This window comes from Carassius carassius, chromosome 46 (genome assembly GCF_963082965.1).
Source record: "Carassius carassius chromosome 46, fCarCar2.1, whole genome shotgun sequence".
Classification (NCBI taxonomy): domain Eukaryota; kingdom Metazoa; phylum Chordata; class Actinopteri; order Cypriniformes; family Cyprinidae; genus Carassius; species Carassius carassius.
Window position 1 is genome coordinate 11,635,340 of NC_081800.1, and position 19,752 is coordinate 11,655,091.

At 37.5% G+C, this 19,752-nt stretch overlaps 2 protein-coding genes across 2 annotated transcripts; both read left to right on the forward strand.

Moving 5' to 3' along the window:
• The first annotated feature begins 541 nt into the window (after positions 1-541).
• On the forward strand, positions 542-8,395 carry LOC132129235 (tyrosine-protein kinase SRK3-like). The gene is made up of 8 exons (XM_059540744.1): positions 542-1,122; positions 3,031-3,152; positions 3,697-3,863; positions 5,442-5,589; positions 5,845-6,003; positions 6,930-7,111; positions 7,199-7,355; positions 7,890-8,395. Exons 1-8 carry the CDS (start codon positions 767-769, stop codon positions 8,087-8,089), a joined length of 1,491 nt encoding a protein of 496 aa, XP_059396727.1. The 5' UTR covers positions 542-766; the 3' UTR covers positions 8,090-8,395.
• A 1,236-nt stretch (positions 8,396-9,631) lies between these two features.
• On the forward strand, positions 9,632-18,590 carry LOC132129234 (protein-tyrosine kinase 6-like). The gene is made up of 8 exons (XM_059540743.1): positions 9,632-10,124; positions 14,715-14,836; positions 14,944-15,104; positions 15,415-15,583; positions 17,031-17,189; positions 17,328-17,509; positions 17,830-17,983; positions 18,122-18,590. Exons 1-8 carry the CDS (start codon positions 9,736-9,738, stop codon positions 18,298-18,300), a joined length of 1,515 nt encoding a protein of 504 aa, XP_059396726.1. The 5' UTR covers positions 9,632-9,735; the 3' UTR covers positions 18,301-18,590.
• Positions 18,591-19,752: the final 1,162 nt, after the last annotated feature.

A 19,752-nucleotide genomic window follows, 5' to 3' on the forward strand; every position in this document is an offset into this window, starting at 1 on the left:
TGCTAAGGGGGGTTGTTAGGCAGTCAATGGACACGAAGCTAAGCGGTTTAATTCACTGTAAACAACGGTTTCATGGGGCTTATTGCTTTTATAAAATGGTTATTCCACACACGTAGTAAGCTTTCACAGAATAAAACAGAGCAAATAAAGTTTAATGATATAGATAAAAGCAAAATTCTTCCACCAAACAATATAAAGTACCTATGTTACCTGAGAAACAGTTGTGGTTCCAAGAAAGTGGTTGCCGAGCAACACAGAAGTAAACAAAGGTTTAACGTCTGTGTAATTTACAACCGCTTCGAACGAGGCTCAACCAATCAGAATCAAGAGCCAGAACTATCCGTTTTATAAAACTGGTTTAGCAACTCAAATTAGCACAATAGTTATAGGGTTAAAGAGTAAAGCAGTTAAAGAGGCACCAAATGCTGAAGCGCACCGGTCATTATGAGAGAAGAGGGACGTCATGGACGAGTAGAGCCTAAATTTAGATGAAAAGAGCACGTTCTTCAATGTACTTAAACATCCTCTCCCCGTCTTTCCGCATACCTTTGTGATCCATCCCGCGACAGAACCGGTTTCACCTGATCCTCCGCTATGATCGCGGCCAGCGCGTTTGCTCAACAAAGGGGATCCCGGTGTAGGATCGCTACGGACGCTCGGTCACCATCGGTGAGGGACCCACAAGCCTCTTTTATTTACAATTTCAACCGTGGACAGCTTCCAGTTATTCTGGCTACCCTGGAGTCCGTAGAAAGCGAGGGCTGGGATGGAGACGTGTTGTCGCAGCTGTATGCCCTGTCTGAAGACGCTGTGGGACTGCATATGGCCCGAGTTCTACTATCCGAACGTGGCTCGTCCGGCCGAGATCCGCACGGTTTCAGGTGATATCCGGGATATCCGGGTCCCGGCTCCGAAGAAGAAGCCCACGCAGCTGTACGCGGCGCTCTTCGACTTCGAAGCCCGCAGTGAGGGAGAGCTGACGGTCAAAGAAGGGGACAAACTGTCTGTCATAGAAAAGAGGGGAGATTATGTATTTGCCAAGAAGCTGACGGGGTCCCTGGAGTCCGGACTGGTCCCTGCTAATTATGTGGCCCTAGTACAGGATGAATTCGCTAAATACAGGTACGTCCAGAGTCTTACTTTTATTCTAGTGATATTAGTATTTGTAATTAAAATATTAATTATATTTTCTGGGAAATGATCACTCTAATAGCCAGCCACTAGTTTTTTTCCCTACGTAGTGCACACCGAATGAAAAGCTTGGCGTCAGTATATTGTAGGCTAGTCTACATACTCATGGGTTTGATAGTTAAACTTTCCATTGACTTTTTTTATTGTTTTTTTTTATACTGGACAAATAGTTTCTACCACTATACAAGTATTGTATTTTAAAGTTTCATTAACATTTGTTTTATTTTTTATAAAGTACCAAAAAATATTTCAGATTTACGATCCTCCCAATTATAGGGTGGTAATGTAGTGGTTTTTAGGGGGTCAGAACCACCTTTGAAATTAACACTTGAACCTTAAGTCTGAACAAAAGATGTGTGTCTTATACAAATATAGCTACATCAGGGATTCCATAAACTGTAGGTACTGCCATTATGTATGACTTTATTATATATTTAATCATCTTTATTGTTTCTCCAAAACCTTAAGTGTTTATTAAAGTCAACTGACTGGTGGCCCCAAAGGTAGCATGAGACAGACTATATCTTGAAAATTGCCTTTACATTTAGATTCAACCACATTTGAAAATGTTTTATAATATCTCAATTTTCACAATAAGGTCAACAGGTCAAAACCTGACCTTACTGTTTTGAAATTACAGTAGCAGTGTGCTTGGTTTTTGTTATACGTGAGCTCAACCAAGCGGTTCATATATCTGCACAGTCTCATTTAATTCATAATGGGATTCCTCATTATCCATGTGAACAGTGGGCTGTGTGCTGTTTTCTTTTATTTATGCTATCGTTTACAAATGTTTGGTTGCTGTAACAGCGTCAGTCAATTGTCCTTGCTATAAAGACTTAAATAGTGCTGACAGGTAATGGGTTGTTATGTCACAGTTGTGTAAGTGTTCGACCTCTGGTGCACCTGTCACCTGCCAGAGTTTCACTGAAACCGAAGCACCATGGGATTGTGTTAAACAAGCATATGCACCTGTCACACCCATATTTAACATGGCAACACTTTGCATTTACTGTGAGAAGCTGAATGTGGTTCATGTGGACAAAATGAGGTGTTCCTTTCTCTCAATGTAATGAGAATATAAAGGAAATAAAGTATTAATTCAAAAAGTAAAATAAGTGAAATAGGTTCTAAAAGCCTAGTATATTAGACAAATTAGTTTATTATATTATTATTATATTATTAGTTTAATATTTTCTTGGTGTATGGCTACTTTAATTTGCATTTCTATACACAACCCTTAACATATTGATGAACCGTTTATAGAATGTATATTTTGAAGGTGTTTTTTAAATTATTATTATTATACCACATTTCATGTGAAATATCTCTGTATATTTGTCATTATAAACTGTTAGTGGTAAAATGTGAAAAGGGGAAATGGCAGATCTTGATTTTAATACAGCAATTTCAAGCATATTGCAATACAGTTCTCATATTACTCGCTTTGTTAGCTGACATAATAGCAACAGGACTGATAAGAATGTGTCAGGAAATAATTACATTGAAATACATGTTGCTTATTCCACACTACTTAGTTATGCAATCCAGTTTCTCTACTCTGAGAAAAAAAGACTAATTATGATATTAAACGTGCATTATTAATGATTGCATTAATTAACATTTCTGTCGATAGTTCAAACTTATTCATTCAGAATTGTGAGTGTGTGTGTGTGTATATATATATAGTATTATGAAATTTTATGATAAATCATAATAATAATAATAATTATATATATATAATTTTTTTTTTTTTAGATTTTGCAAGTAAGATGTGACCTGGACACGGTCTTGAAAGTATTAATTCATTCAGCTGTGCTATGTGCATCTGTTTCACAGATGGTATTATGGGAATATAAACAGACAAAAGGCTGAGAAGCTGCTTCTGAGTCAACAGAACAAAACTGGTTCCTTCCTGGTGAGGATCAGTGAGAGCCACAGCGATGAATATACAATCTCTGGTTCGTTCCCTTATGTCTTCCCTCCCAGACAGTACTTCTATTCCCTTGTCTTTCTCTCATACATCATCTCCTTTTTCATCTTTCTTTCTCATCTCCAGTTTTCAGTCTGACCTGCATGACAACATATCCTCCATTTCTTCAATCTGTCTCTCTGTCTCTCTCTTTATCTATTTATGTACCCCACAGCTTGTAACACCATATTGGCCGTCCAGGTGCAGCTGACTAAGCATTTTCTGTCTCCACAGGATGATTATGATGATTGACTGTTTATTTATCAAATTATTCAAAAAATAAGTGAGTTTTATGACTGTTTGCTTTAAAACAGGTTTCAGATTCAGTGTCTGATTATGTGCCTACTTGGTTTGATTCAGTCAGAGAAGCATTTTAAAATCATATAGTATATCACATTTATACATTATTATCTTTATATGTACACCACTGGCGCTCTTAAGACCAAATAAGTCAATCTCAACAACAAAAATAAAAAGCCCTACAAAGAAATTAAAAATATTAATGTTGGAAAATGTATTTCTCTCCTTCACAGCCAGAAGTGAAAATAATGTCTTCCATTTCCGTATTCAACGCTCAGTGATTGGTGCTTACTTTGTATCTGACAAGATCTCTTTTGGCACTCTGGATGAGCTCATCAGGTACTACCAGCACAACTCCAGAAGTCTGGGATGCCCCTTAGACCAGCCATGTGTACAGCAAGTATGACACTCTTAATATTTAATACACTCCCAAGAGTGATATTTTAGACATTGTTCATTTTAGAAATCACTCTGTATTCATGAAACTAATGCTCATAAATAGGCGTTGATTTCATGGGTATCAGTTCTGCATTAGAGATTCAATTAGTGATGTAGAGAAGCGGCCTGTTTCTGGAGAAGTGGCCCTGGTGATGATGGAACCAGTCGGCCTGCAGCGGTCACGTTGCTTTTCTAATCTCCTTCATCTTAAGTAGCAGCCCTGCACAGAAATGCCGTTTTGTCTTGCGCTGTCTGGTTTGGCCTCATGGTGATCGTTCGCTCGGGGAAACGGGCTGACCAGCTCAACTCCACTAAGAGACACTAACACAAGCCCATTCACTCACTCGCTCCCTAAAGATAGCACAGCAACCTTTTGCACCTTTTACTTTATGCGTTTCATGTTTTCCCTTGGGAAACTTCATCATCTTTGACATTTTTATTTTGTGGCTAAGAGCACTTGATATGAATAACAATTTATGTTTTATTGTTATTTCAGTGAACAGGTGTTCATGTCTTTAGATCATTTCATGCTGAATATTCCTGGATCAACATGCTTTACTGTATTTGTTTTATTGTATTATATTAGATATTTCTATATAACAAAGAAATAGAATAAGATCTGCCTCCCCCTCACAACTATGATAGAAAGCCCCAGTGGTATATTGTTGCTGGCGTTTTTATGATTAAATTAATTAATTACGATTTATTAATTAAGTTACTATTTAATAAATCCATGAATTAGAGAATGCACATTTCAGTCATCTGCATTATTCATCATAATATAAAGTTCAAGACCAGTTGAATGGAATCGTTTATTCTGAATTCCAAGTCTATTTTAAAAAAATGTATTATTATAGACATATAATTTATTGAAATATATTGTGTAGTTCTTATGCATCAATTTCACTGGAATTCTATTATTGGATTTGTCATTATTCAATTATATAAACTAAATGCCAAACTAAACTATAAAGACTCATACATTTTTTATATTTATATTATTTATTTTTATAAATAAATTCATATTTATTACTAGCATTTGCAACATTTAAAAATATATAAGAACTAAACTATAAAATTCTTTAAACTATTTTCTAAATGTTAAGCAGTAAATGCACTTTGTTACCCTAAATAAGAATGCCCATAAAGTCCTAATCCTAAAATCTGGTTGGATGAACGTTGTTCTAGAACCAGCAAGGATGTAGATCTCGAAACAGCTCATAGTTGTCCAAATCACTGTCGCTATAATTTCATACTGTTTCGTTGTCTAAATGAAATTAAGAAATCTTTGATTGACAATTACTGGTTTAAGCTCCACAAGCTGACATGTTTAATGTAGTAACATGTCAATGCAATGTATTGCAAACTTTCATATGAATGCAAATTGCCTTTCTTTTCTACTTAATGTTTATTCTGTTGTCAAAAAATAACCACTCTCTGGTTTTATGGTCAATATCGCATGTCGTGTTTAGAGCAACATGGGGAGAGATTCTTGGAAGAACTCCCTTGTAACCTTTGTTGCGTGTGTGTCCACGTGCAGAGGGAGTTGTTCGACATGGAACCATGGGAGCAGCCGAGGGAGGAGTTTCAGCTACTCAAGAAGCTGGGGGAAGGCCATTTCGGGGAAGTCTGGGAAGCTGTCTGGATCACGAAGAAACAGAATGTAGCCATCAAGATGCTCAAACAAGGTACGGCAGCACACAAGATTTAATGTTTTGATGTGAGGAAACTAAACTAAAATACCAGAAAAAAAATCACAAGAGTCAAATTTTGGGGTTTTGTTTCAAATTAAATATATCGTCCATCATCTGGATCAGCATCATACCCTGAATAAAAGATCACTGTCCATACCAAAATGTTGTTTTATAAAAATATAAATGGATAAAGGTAGTTCTTAATGAGTTTTTATCTTTAAATTGTTATTCTCTTGCTCTGCTCTTTAGAGGACACAAAACTGGATGAGTTTGTGAAGGAGGTACACGCACTGAAGAACCTGCACCATCCTAAACTGATTGAGCTGTTGGCTCTGTGCACACGAGGGGAGCCTGTCTACATTATCACCGAGCTCATGACTAAAGGAAGTCTCAAATCATATCTTTCTAGTAAGTGTCACAAGTGTCAGTTTCACTGATTCACTAATTGCTTGTACACTGCACCTGCATGTTTGAATAGTGTATTATTATAGCGTATATTGCACAAGATCAATGTATATACATCATTGGTCTGGGTATTTCATACATTGATTGTGTCTTATCAGACAATCACGTTCGCACTGACAAACATTGATGGCTTTGTGTGGTTACAATTCGAAAGTACATGAAGTCATCAAACACAAAAGTGTTTATATCTTTGACACACAAGTTATTTCCTCCAGTCTGAGAAGCAATTTCTTAAAATAGATATGGCTTTCATTATGATGTTTCCCACTCATTTAAATTTGTGCATTTAGCAGACACTTTTATCCAAAGCGACTTAGTGTATTTAGGCTAACATTTTTTTTAAACTAACATGTGTTCCCCTGGGAATCGAACCCACAACCTTTTACGCTGCTAACGCAATGCTCTACCACTGAGCCTCAGGAACACTATTTCCTTCCCCCTTCTGCTTTAACGACTCAAGCTGCATGAAATCCACAATCCTGTTCTCCTGTAGTATTTGAGATGATCCAAAGAGCTTGAGCCTCAATGGAAGCAAGAATATCTGACCATCTGTACAAAGAGTCTCATGATCAGTGTCATTAATTTCTTAGTAATACTTATTTGCTTACTGACTGCTTACTAGAAATAAATCAAAATCTGAATAAATTAAGAAATAATCCCTTTTCCAATTTTTAAACAACTTTTTTCCAGTTTATTTCCAGATTTCAGTTAAGATTTGTTTATTTTCAGATTTAAATTCTATTTTGAAGCCCACATTTTCAGTGTGCTCCCAGAAATTTGACACTTGGAGCTTTTTGTTTCACTGATGTTCCCAATGAGCAACTCTTCGCCTTTCAATCTAACCTCTTTTTACGCATCACTTCCTGCAGCACCAGAGGGTCATGTGTTGACCTCTGCTCACCTGATCTACATGGCTAGTCAGATAGCAGAAGGAATGGCGTATCTGGAAGATCGACACATTGTCCACAGAGACCTTGCAGCTCGAAACATACTGGTTGGTGAAGACCTGGTGTGTAAAGTGGCTGACTTTGGTCTGGCTCGCATCATCAAGGTAATAATGGCTGGATGTCGAAGATGCCTCAGGAAATCTGCAAATAAAATTGATGCTTAGTATGTCATTTTGTGTGTGTGTTTGTAGGATAGTGTGTACACCGCTAGTAAAACCACCAAGATTCCTGTACGATGGACGGCTCCAGAAGCTGCTCTCTACCAGCGTTTCTCAGTCAAATCTGACGTCTGGTCCTTTGGGGTGCTGCTGTATGAGATTATGTCACGTGGAAAGATGCCATATGATGGTATTAGTATCTGTCCATTCTTACTTTCTCATATACACTACCATTCAAAAGTTTGGGGTCAGTAAGATTTGTAAAATAAAAATAAAAAATTGAAAGAAGTCTGTTATGCTCCTTAAGGCTGCATTTAAATTAAATACTTTGAAATATTATTGCAATTTATGTTTTCTATTTTGATATATTTTAAAATGTAATTCATTTCTGTAATGTCAAATCTGAATTTTCAGCATCATAACTCCAGTCTTCAGTCTCACATGATCCTTCAGAAATCATTCTGATATGCTAATTTGCGGTGCAAGAAATGTTTCTTATTAATATGAGTGTTGAAAAGTTTAAACTGCTTAAAAATGTTGTGGAAAGAACAGCATTTAATTGAAAAAAATCTATATTTTAATATAAATGTCTTCCACTTATGATCAATTTAATGCATCAATTTAATTGGTGAATAAAAGTATGTATTTCTCAAAAACAGACCCCAAACTTTTGAGCAGTAGAGTAAATATCTCATAGACATGTGCCACACTCTGTGTCCCACAGGGAAGAATAATAAGGAGGTTTTGGAGATCCTGTCATCGGGGTACAGGTTACCGTGTCCAAATCGCTGCCCCCCAAACATTTACCGCATTATGTTGGATTGCTGGCATGCGGAGGCTTCCAAACGGCCCTCGTTCCATGCCCTTCACAGTCAGCTAGATAAAATCTACTCCAAAATCTACTACAAAACCATTGAGGTGTAGAAGAGGTGGACTGAAACAGAAGATTCTGTGGGACAGAATGGAGAATAAAGAAAAGATTTGCATGGATAAAATTGCACATAAGATATACTCTCTTCTTGATTACTTGTATTAAGTTATGTGCAATAATAAATGCTTGTTAAAGGACTTTAAAGAGGATGAAAGTTCTGATTAGAGAAACAAGTTGTTAAAGAGCAAACATGCGTCTCCTTTATCTGAAAGGGCCAGATTAGCTCTTCATAGCGAATCTTGATCATGGGTGGATCAAGATGTAAAGCACTGTTATGTACTGTCATAATATACATCTTTTACACTGCACTCAGAGGCGTCATGCCCATTCGAAGTGAGGGGGCACGTGCCCCCTCAGATCTCTGAGCCAAGTGGATTTTAAATGTAGCTTCCAAACGACAAAAAAAAAAAAAAATTGCAGAATATTTTTTTATATATTTGATACAATCACAGCAGTGTGATTAGATCGTTCAGTGCACAGCATCAGCTGCTAAATTCAAATCTGCGTTCGCTGACTGGCACTGAGCCAGAGAAGGATGCGTTTGTACAATGCTTCATGATAACCAATCAGAAACTATTCTGTTGCGCTTATGGATGCAATGGCCAATCAGAGACATCCAGAAGAGTCATCACTGAAATGCGGTGTTTTCTTCACTTGATCGCTCACTGAATTATTTAGCGAATTCTCTCATCAGAAACAACAAAAAGTGCAGATGTGCGTACGAATGTAAGATATTCGTTTCATAATGTAAAGTGCTTCAGTGATTTTAATGGGAGTTTATTTCCTGATATATTAAGCATGTTTGGAATTGTTTTGAATAAAAAGGAAAAATTAATAAAAAAAAACATAAGCCTATATTAGTTATACAGTGCTTTCGTGGAATGACTTAGGCCTATACCCATCCCCCCCCCCCTCCCCCCCAATGTGCCCCCTCAAAAATCATGAATGCATGACGCCCCTGACTGCACTTATTGTATTTTGTGCTAGTGTTGATCTGGCCCATTCAGTTTCTGTAGTAATAGGAACAGGAGATCATTTGGTGTGATGTTTTCAGGTCAGAGTTTATGTTTACAAAATATTCATCTGCCAAAGTATGGACTAGTGTCGAAATGGTGAAAACTACAGTCATTTTAAGTTATAACTGTCGAGAGTCTTTAACCTCTGTGAAGGAGGGCTGCACAAATAACTGTTTTTTACCAGGTACACGATCAAATGAATACTTACTAACACAGGAGACATATGACAAAACTACCAGGGTAGGTGTCCTCATGATCGGTTTCGTAGAAATCACATCCATGTCAGAAGCTGTCTTCCAATGAATTATATAAGATTAATTCTTAAGGAACTCTTCAAATAAAATATTTTTTCAGTATATACACGTTTCTGCAGTTTCTTTATCATTTGTTTGGATATTTCTCATAATGTAACCCGACTTTAAGTTTTGACCAGAGATTTGCAAGCATGCTGCTAGTATGTAAAGCAATTAAACTCCAATAATAAAGTATGCTTGTTCATCTTACTGAACTCGTCCACAGGCGTGGTTCAAACGCGGAAGGTTTCACTGTCATGTCAGTTCCCTAAAACTGTAGTCTCGAATGGGGATCCGCTAGCAGGTGTCTCTCGGGGACCGTTTTATCTCATGGGGGAGTGTTTGAGGACAACTTGCCCATGTCTTAAGACATTATGGGATAGAATATACGGATCCTCAACGACCGATGGAGAAAACAGCGTGAAAGCTGACAGTGACCATACGGGCGATGTGCTCGGTAATACGCAATCCGACCGTTACGGACAGACGGCGGGCGAGCCGCTGCCAGCTCGGAAGACAGCCGCTCTTCACACGACTCTGTGGGACTTCGAGGCGCGCGACGGCCGGGAGCTGTCGTTCAAAGCTGGTGATATGTTAGAGATAGTCACGAGTTCCGGCGACTGGTGGAGTGCGAAGAAAATCGACTCGCTCGGACGCGTGGCCACCGGTTTTGTACCGTTCAATTACCTGGCGCGTGCGGAGTCCGTGGAGTCTCAACCGTGAGTGTCTACGCTGTTTCTGAACAGTAGTTACTAGTTGCTAAACTCTTTCCAAGTGTCTAGAACAAGTCTCTAAATTAGCTTCCCATCAGTAATCGGAGTTCATAAAGAGTCACTATTGTAGGTTAAGCATTTCTATCATTTATAATAACAATTTAGTTTACTTAAGACTGTGGTTTAATCCTGTTGGATATCCATCACATCATCTGGAACGCAATTAAAAGTGTAACGCACCTTGAGATGTGACTTTGTCACGTACTGAAAGGGTTAGTTCACTTTTTTTTTTTTTTTTGCTTTGTGGAACACAAATAGAAAAATGTTTTAAAGTAGTATACCTGAGCGGACCAAAGCTTTCAAAGTTCAAAAGTAATGCAATGGCAGGCCCACTAAAAACACAATAACAATTTAACAATAAAAAGTTTTCTGAAACTTTGGATAAAGAATAGACCAATATTTTTGTTATTCTCTTATAATGTCCCATTCCAGTGTGCTAGTAACAGCTGTGAACATGTTAAGTCAGTTCACACTAACACCAATTAACAACCATTAACACCAATATCATAGAAAACATTATAAGATTTAATTTACATCCAGCTGGTTGTTATCACAAATTTAATGCCTACAGGATGATCCGGACTCGGACATGAAGAGGAGGCATAATGTACAGTCGTATCACTAGGGGTTGCACGGTTCAACTTTTTCACGGTTCGGTTTGTTTCACGGTTTTAGAGTCACGGTTTTCGGTACAGTTCTGTACGTGCTATGTTTATGGAAAAACTATAGCCTACTTTCTAAAAAAAAAAAAAAAAAAAAAGAATATTCTATCCAACTACAAGCAACAGCACAAATAAATACAATAGAGTACAGATACAAACAATAAAGTGATTTTCAGTTTTTTTGTTTATGGAGGTCTAGCATTCGTTTTTAGGTACAGAAATTGAATAAAGTAATCAAATGTAAAACAGCATTGCATATTGGACTGTATAAATTAAAGTTTATTCTTTATTAAAGTTATAAAAGCTTTTTAATCAAGAGCAGTGCGTGATTTCTTTGTTGTTGCTGTTCGATTAATATAATGACTCACTTTAAGACAGTGCACTTATACAATAGGCATACGTTCAGCCGGCTATGTCTGCTGTAGGATACTTATCAAAACGGGTATTTTGACATCATTTTTGTGTGAATTTGTCCATTTAAACACAATACTTCAGAGAGAGCTTAATATTAGCGCGCTTCGGATGAGCGCACGCACAATTCTTCTCACTGCGTGCGCGAGCTCGCGTCCTCTTGCTCTTAAATGTGACAAAGCTTAAATGAGTTTAGTTTAAATACATATTAACGTGTGCTGTTCAGGTCTCATCTGTCAGCACCCGGGTGACGACGGAATAAATGACTGCTCATAATCCAGCATAAGGCATTCACAGTGATCAAGAGTGAATGACTTGTCCAGGGTTTTTCTTTCTTTTTTTCTCATCGCTATTGTTGTAATGTCTGGGAATCCAGAATGCACATCCATCAACAAAAACATATATTAGCTGAACCTTGTTTGTTTTACGTGTTATTTATAGCAAACCATATTACAGATGCTTTGTCAGATTTAAATTGAACCGCGGTCCCAGCGCGTGCCGAACCGTGTGTGCTGAACCGAACGGTTCAGGGTTTTTTCAGCGAACCGTGCCACCCCTACTTATTACACAGCTTTTCATCACTTAAATAAAGGACATAATATGTTATTTGAGTGGCAAACATTTTAATATCTTAGCTGCTTATTATATTAAATTCATGACAGTGTAAAAAAAACAATCACTCTGGCAACCAGACTTCAACAATATTATCGTAGGCTTACTATTAGTACTCCTACTAATAGTCCTTTGCTTTTATTTTACAGTAAATACAGACGACAGCTGAGGTGCTAGATGATATGTTGCATTTGAATGAAACAAGAGAGCGCAGTGATGGACATTAAAGGGTTGTGCCACCCTAAAATGAAAATGTTGTCATTAATCACTTTACCCCCATGTCATTCCAAACCCGTAAAACCTTTGTTCATCTTCAGAACACAATTTAAGATATTTTGGATGAAAACCTGGAGTGACTGTACTATTGACTGACAAGTAAATTACACTGTCAAGGTCCAGAAAAGGCTGAAAGTCTTCGAAAACAAAAATAATGACTTTATTCAACAGTTTGTCTCCTGTGTCTCTCCGCATCAACGGAAACTGTGTATGCTATTGTGTCAGCTGCGACACAACGATACGCTTTCTACGTGTATTTTCGCTTTGATTTGAACGAAAACCGCACATCCGTGCATCACGGCCGACACAGAAGAGCTTATGCATTTTGCGTTCAGCAGATGTTCTCCAAACTGGCGCTATGCAGAGAGACACAGAGGAGACGAATTGTTGAATAAAGTTGTTATTTCTGTTTTCTGTGTACAAAAAGTATTCCCGACTCTTCACTGTTACAGTTGAACCGCTGATAGCAGATGGACTACTCTGACGATGTCTTTCATACTTTTCTTGACCTTGACGGTGTAATTTACTTGGCAATCTATGGGACACTCACAAGACTCCTGGTTTTCATCCGAAATGTCTTAAATTGTGTTGCGAAAAAAAACAAAAACACTTGCCTCAAATACCCGGCTGAGTGGTGTGTTATTCCGCATTGCTTATGGCAGCAGTTGTTATCGGGGAATAACACACCTCGTTGTGACTGACCAATCAGAATCAGGTATTCCAGAGAGCAATGAAATACAGCTCATTATAATCAGTGATGCTGTCTACTGTACACTGCTGTCTACAGCGTGACACAATGTGGCATGACAAACCCAAGACAGTGAACCACATACTCTAAGCACTTGCAATACTTCTGACAGGAAGGACAAATGAATTTTCTGTGGTTACTGTTGCGTCCAGTGCTAATATTGCGACGCAACCAGTCGCATCCAGTGTAGACACAATCTACACTATATTAGCATTCAGATTAACATTCAGTAACTTTGTTTGCTATAAGTGTGTGCTGTAGTGTGTGCCATCTACCTCCTTAAAGGGATAGTTCACCCAAAAATGAATCAATTACTCACCCGCATGTTGTTTCAATGTGTGAATTTTTGAAGATATTTGAAGGAAGTTGTTAGTTACACAGTTGCTGGTAGCCATAATTTATGTCACAATCGCCAGCTGGAGACAAAGCCACTAGAAGTCAAGCCTGCAACCATTAGCCGAAAAAGCGTAACTGCTAACGGCATAAAGCCAACGGTCTGGCAGTGCGTGGGAAAGGAGACCAGAGGCCCTTTTTTAATGGAGGTCAACGGAGGAGAGGCTTCTTTATGCTAAATAGATAGAGAAGCTTTTTTTAGAGGAAATGGCTTATCACTGAATGAATCGAAAGTCTATCTGCTAATCTTCAACATGTTTTACACTAAATAATAATGTTCAGCTAAATAAAGCAAATGTTCAGATTTTGATTAAAGATTACCAAGACAAACTATTTTTTCAGCCGATTAACTTGAACTGATTAATTGTTCACATCAAGACTTGCAATATGCGCTAGTAAAGTAAATAAAGTGCATTTTGATTTCATGGGGACTTTAAGATTTTAAGCCCTTAATGGCCACCAGAGTGCACTCCGGCCCTCCAGGACGAGTTTGGCCACCTCTGTCCTAAACACAACGATGAAATGAAGTGAGACGGGCAGCAATGGTCAGAATATTACAGACAAAAGAATGTTGATTAGCAGCAGTTCTGAGTCATGTATCATGTACCATCAGTCCTTTATGGGAAGTGTGAATGTTTCATAGTCTGTAAAACTTTAGCATGATGTGGAAAAGAATATTGGAGTTCAGTTTGTTACTTTATAGTGTTCATTTATTTTTATTAAACTGGATAAATTGTTACACCTTTTTATATTTTATGTGGTTTCATGATTTACTTTTAATAATAATGGTTTATTATTGTATATTTGTTTGACATTTTATTTATTGTATACCCTTTAAATTTGCTTATTGAAAGAACAACAGCAGCAGCAGCAGTGTGGTGTAACATTTATTTGAAACACATGTATTTGGTACTTGCTACCTTATATCTTTACTCGTTCCTTTCATTCTTTTCATGGCTTTGGAAAACTTGTCTCGGATGTCTCTCGTCAACACCAAGCTTAGTTTCAGTTAATTTCTAGAAATGAAATGCTTTATCCGAATCTTTAAAATCTGTCCGCAAGTGATCGTACAGGTGCAGATATATTTGCGCCAGCTCAGCTATTTGACACTCCAGTGTATTCATGTTGCTAGTGACTTGCAGATGTGATTTATCGTCAAACCGGTAATCGTTACATCCCTATGTGAATGTTTTTATTTTTATTTAGCTAAAGGGATGATCTGTTCAAATCAAACAACAATACTGTCAATCTTAAAAAGTGGTACCTTTTACAATTTTATCTGTGGTGTTTTTACAGTATTTTTTTTTAAAGCTTGGTTTGTTACCTTATCTTCACTGCATCGAATAAATGCCAATTAATGATTCATTATTAAGTACTTGTGCTTTTACCCCTAAGGAAATTATATGAACCCTGATATTTTTTCTGTTCTTTTAGGTGGTTTTTTGGAAAGATGAGCCGTGTTGAAGCATTGCGTCACCTCATGTCAGCAGAAAATGATAATGGATCCTTTCTTGTGCGAATCAGTGAGACTGATATCATGAGCTTCGTACTCTCAGGTGTGTGAGTTTGTGTTGTTTTCTGACAGCCATTAGGGAGTTTGTTACAGCACACATTGAAACCCAAGGTACAATTTCAGACTGAAGTTCTGAATCTTGTCTCTTAGTGAAATCACAGGCCAAAGCAAAGCACTTCAAGATCTATCATAATAGTGGTCATTTCTATGTGGATCCATCTCCTCAGTTTGCCAGTGTATTAGAGGTGGTTGAATATTATCAAACTCACCCACTCTCCACTTCGGATTTACTTCGGAAACCCTGCATTCGGGTAAGACTCTCTTTGTTTCCATTTTGGCTTATTTTCCTCTCCTCTGCTTGTCTTCTATGTGTATGTCCCGTCTTCACCTTTTCTCTTTTAGTTTTGTCAAATGAAGTGCTTGAAAGAGTTTCTTCATTGTTATGAGAATATCAACTTAATTTTGTCAGCTTAATCAACATGAAGAAACAAATTTTTCACTCTCCTCCAGCATATGCTGATGTCTAATTGAAAAGCATCTGTCCCAGTATATATGTGAGAATGGTTCTTATTAAATGAAATGTGTTTGTAAACTTCCTTCCGCTGACTCATGTTTCTGTAGAAAAGGCCTCAGCTGCAGGATCTGTCTCCCTCCACAGTCGATGAATGGGAGCTGCCTAAAGATCAATTTACTCTTGACAAGATGCTCGGCGGTGGCCACTTTGCAGATGTTTACAGCGGCAAGTGGAAGAATCACACTAAAGTGGCCATCAAAATCCTCAAGAACAATGGTGAGCTCACAGCTAGAGGTGCCACAGAGAAGAGAGGGTTTTTTATAAGTAACTTTGAAACAGCATTGATGCCGTTTGCTGAAAAAATGGAACACTCCACTTGAAAATAGGCTCATTTTCTAACTCCCCTAGAGTTAAACAGTTTGGTTTTACCATTTTTGAATCCATTCAGTCGATCTCCGGGTCTGGCAGTAGCACTTTTAGCTTAGCTTAGCATAGATCATTGAATCCTATTAGACCATTAGCATCTCGTTCAAAAATGACTAAAGAGTTTCTATATTTTTCCTATTTAAAACTTGACTCCTCTGTAGTTACATCATGTACTTTCCGGCGGAAAATTAAAAGTTGCTATTTACGTCTGAAAATAGTCCCCAGCAAATCTACTATCGCTACAACTACACAAACAAGCTGGGGACTATTTTCTGGCGCTGCATAAATCGCAACTTTTCATTTTCCGCCGGCCTTAGTACGCGATGTAACTACAAGACAGTAGATGTGCAGTCCCATGGATGTACCTGACAACACGGCTCAATGCTGTGGATCAAAAAGATATACATGGCTGGAAAGAGTTAGTAAACATTACTAAAGACTCTGACTTTCATAAATCTATGTAAGGAATAAAATAGACACAAAAGAAGTGTAACACCAGTGTTTAAACCACCTTTTCTCAAGAGTGGTTATCCGAGTAAAACCACTTCAAAAGCAAGATACACAATACTTCAGACAGAACCCCAGGATCTGCTGGGAGTCTTTCTTTTGCCGCTAACAGTGTTCAGGAATTTTCTTCAGGGGAGGAACTGAGCAAGCATGACATGGATAGGCAGTTTTTGCATGTAAATGAGTAATGTGACTTTGGGGGGTAAAAAACACATATATATAATTCAAGCAAAATATCCTTATGAAGGCAACCACCTGCTTAGTGGCCTCAGGACATAAATACCTAGCAGCTTTACAACCAATCATTTAGGATTGTACATTGCACACATTAGAGGTGGTTTCTGAAGTAGCAGTATATGTGAACACAATGTAGCTCATGCAGAATGGCAGTGATCCTGAACGTCACACTGGTAAATCTACAACTGAATACCTCGAGCAGAAAAATATTCATCTTTCAATCCTGACTGGAATATTGTGGTTCGATTCACCCAAGTGGAATAAATGCATTACTACAGATACACTGCAATACAACAGAATCTAAAATGTAAATAATATAAATTGTGTATTATATGATGACTTCCTTCCTACTCCATTTGTAGATTGTTTTTCTTGTTTCAATCTAACAAAATTCAATGAAGATTGTTTAAAACAAGACATTTCGTTTTTCTGTGTAACTGTAAGAGCTTTCTCTAATAAATACGAAATATATTTTTATACTTTTTTTTATAAATACACATATTTGTAATAAATCCACATAATAACTTGTTTTGTGTATTTTATTATAACCCAGATGCTCTTGTGCAGAAGGACTTTCAGTTGGAGGTGCAGATCATGAAGCGTTTGCGTCACAGACACCTGATTTCTCTCTTTGCCGTCTGCACTTCCTCCGCCCCATTTTACATCATCACCGAACTAATAGAGAAGGGAGATCTGCTTAATTTCCTCAAAAGTCAGTGACTGTCCCTTGGATGTGTATGATTGAAGGCAATTTGCCACTCTGTATTAATGTTATGTAACTATTCTGTCTCTCTTTCTCTCTCACTTCTTAATTTGATCTGTCTTTTATGCATCACCCTCCATCTCTCAGATGCAGAGGGTAGTGCATTGGACATGGAGTCTCTGATCGACATGGCAGCCCAAGTGGCAGATGGGATGGCATACTTAGAGACACACAACAGTATTCATAGAGACCTTGCAGCGAGAAATGTTCTAGTCGGGGAGGGATATGTCTGCAAAATTGCTGATTTTGGCCTAGCTCGAGTCATTAAGGTGAGCTGAAATGATATGCTATGTTTCTCTTTTTTGTGATACACATACTATGTAAAAATAAATGCACATTATTTGCTCATGCTTGCTTGCATGCCAATATGCAACTAAAAAGTAGAGAGGAACTGGCACCTTATTTCAGCAACTTTAAGTACTGCATACTAAAAATTACTCTTGAGTTACTTTAAATGTCATCCTGGTTAATGGAAATCTTAGTAAGGAACAGTGTTTGCATCATAGGATGCACCTGATCCTCTTTGCTATACATTATGATACAGTGCAATCATCAGATCTAACCAAACCTATGGTTGATTCATATCTAGGAGCCCGTTTATATATCTGATGAGAAGAAGATCCCATATAAATGGACCGCGCCTGAGGCTATCGGTCACGGCCGTTACTCAAGCAAATCTGATGTGTGGTCATTTGGGATTCTTCTTTATGAGATTGTCACATATGGAGCAATACCTTATCCAGGTCAGATTCAAGATGAAACTTTTATTCTGTATAAATGACAAAAATATTTAAAGTTCACATTTTCACATGTTAAGCCTTATATTGTTCTTATAATTTTTTATTATTATTGTTAGCTTAGTCTTGTACCTTCTTTTGTAGGTGTCCGTAATGGTGATGTGTATGATCTCGTCACACGGGACAACTTTAGGATGCCTTCACCATCTAATTGTCCAGAGGTTATTTATAACATCATGCGATCTTGCTGGAAAGCAGAGCCAGAGGACCGTCCGACTTTTACGATTCTGAGGCATGAACTAGGCAACTATCAAGGCACCTAAAGGGGACTTGGATAAACTGAACAGTCAGATTCCACCCCTTCCAAACATCCTGAGATCTTAAACACTTATATAGCAAAACAAGACTGACCTTGAACAATGCTTAAGGACAGATGCATCATACAGTCCGTCATCTTTGATGGATTAAATGGACTGTAGATTATCCATATCAGTTTTCAGATTATGAGGAAGAGGCATGCATGAAGCACTTTTTAAAATTAATTTGTGTTCAAAGCAATTATTGTCTGAATTTAATGAGATTTTTTTTATTTTGTTTTTATTTTTATAAATAATTTTAGGAGTGGATTTTACTGATTAGAAGTCCATAAAAAAGAAAAAAAAACTTTTTAAATCTGTAATGGACAATCAGTTCAGTTCAGGGACATTAAAATATAAATTAAAATCTCTGTTTTATTATCAATATGATAAAAAAAAATATATATAGAGGATGTTTTCTTCTTAAATATTTCATGCAAATGTGACTATTTATCATACACCTTGTCAGGGTTCAGGGCTAATCACCTGCCTTTTGGGGTTGTGAATGTGTGTTTGGATGGTTTGACAGCTCACTGCGTCTGCCTGTTTGATTTGAGTTTTCCCCGCCCTCCTTGTTTCTCCGTTGTTTCTCCGTTGTTAACCTTAATTGTTCGCCACCTGTTCTCAATGTTCTTCTAATTTCTTCCCTTTATAATTCCCTGTGTTTCTCTGTCCATGGCCAGACTGTTGTAACTCTTATCAATAGCTCGAGCTGGTCTGTGTACTCACCTTGTCTTGTCTTCAGGCTCCAGTGTCTTTTGCTGTTTTGCTCTGCCTCTTGTTCTCATGAATGCAGTACTCCTAGAAGATTCCAGCTCTCATTTCTCTGGGTCTCGGCTGTTGAACGAGCTAAACTGTGGAACGATACTCATCTGCCTGGTCTTATCTGCGTTCAATAAAGCTCAGTGTAACCCGCAACTGAATCCAGCCCGTTTCATCCTGACACACATGAAATTAAAATATTCAGTATAAAGCTAGATGAATGTCAAAAGGAAATATACAAAATGCTATAAATCAACATTTAAGATATGTTGCTTCATGTTGATTTGAATATGTAAAAGACTGTGCTGTACTGTTTGAACTATATATATTGTATTGATGTACTTCATATGGATAATGTTTGTTTTAATGTTAATCTTACATTGCCAAAAAAAAATAAAAATACTTCCAAGACAGAAAATATACCAAGTCAGGCATATAAATATGTCAGAACTCCTTTGTTTAAAGATTTTCTTCATTACTTTTTATTTAACATTTTTATCCAGAGTAATGCAGCAATAGCATTACATAAGAAAATATTAAGGGTAGGGCGAGCTTGCAATCATATGCAAATTTGTATTGCCATATCTGCAAATTCAAAGGTCTTGGGACTAATTTAGATAACAGTGTTTGTTTTGGCAATGTAATATTCTAAATTGA

Bases quoted from the DNA above. Each gene is read 5' to 3' on its own strand.
- LOC132129235 (XM_059540744.1), top strand. From the start codon at position 767: ATGGAGACGTGTTGTCGCAGCTGTATGCCCTGTCTGAAGACGCTGTGG. The intron at 7,112-7,198 runs GTAATAATGGCT...GTGTGTTTGTAG, and splicing joins GTCTGGCTCGCATCATCAAG to GATAGTGTGTACACCGCTAG. The intron at 7,356-7,889 runs GTATTAGTATCT...TGTGTCCCACAG, and splicing joins TGGAAAGATGCCATATGATG to GGAAGAATAATAAGGAGGTT.
- LOC132129234 (XM_059540743.1), top strand. From the start codon at position 9,736: ATGGGGGAGTGTTTGAGGACAACTTGCCCATGTCTTAAGACATTATGG. The intron at 14,837-14,943 runs GTGTGTGAGTTT...CTTGTCTCTTAG, and splicing joins CATGAGCTTCGTACTCTCAG to TGAAATCACAGGCCAAAGCA. The intron at 17,510-17,829 runs GTGAGCTGAAAT...ATTCATATCTAG, and splicing joins GCCTAGCTCGAGTCATTAAG to GAGCCCGTTTATATATCTGA.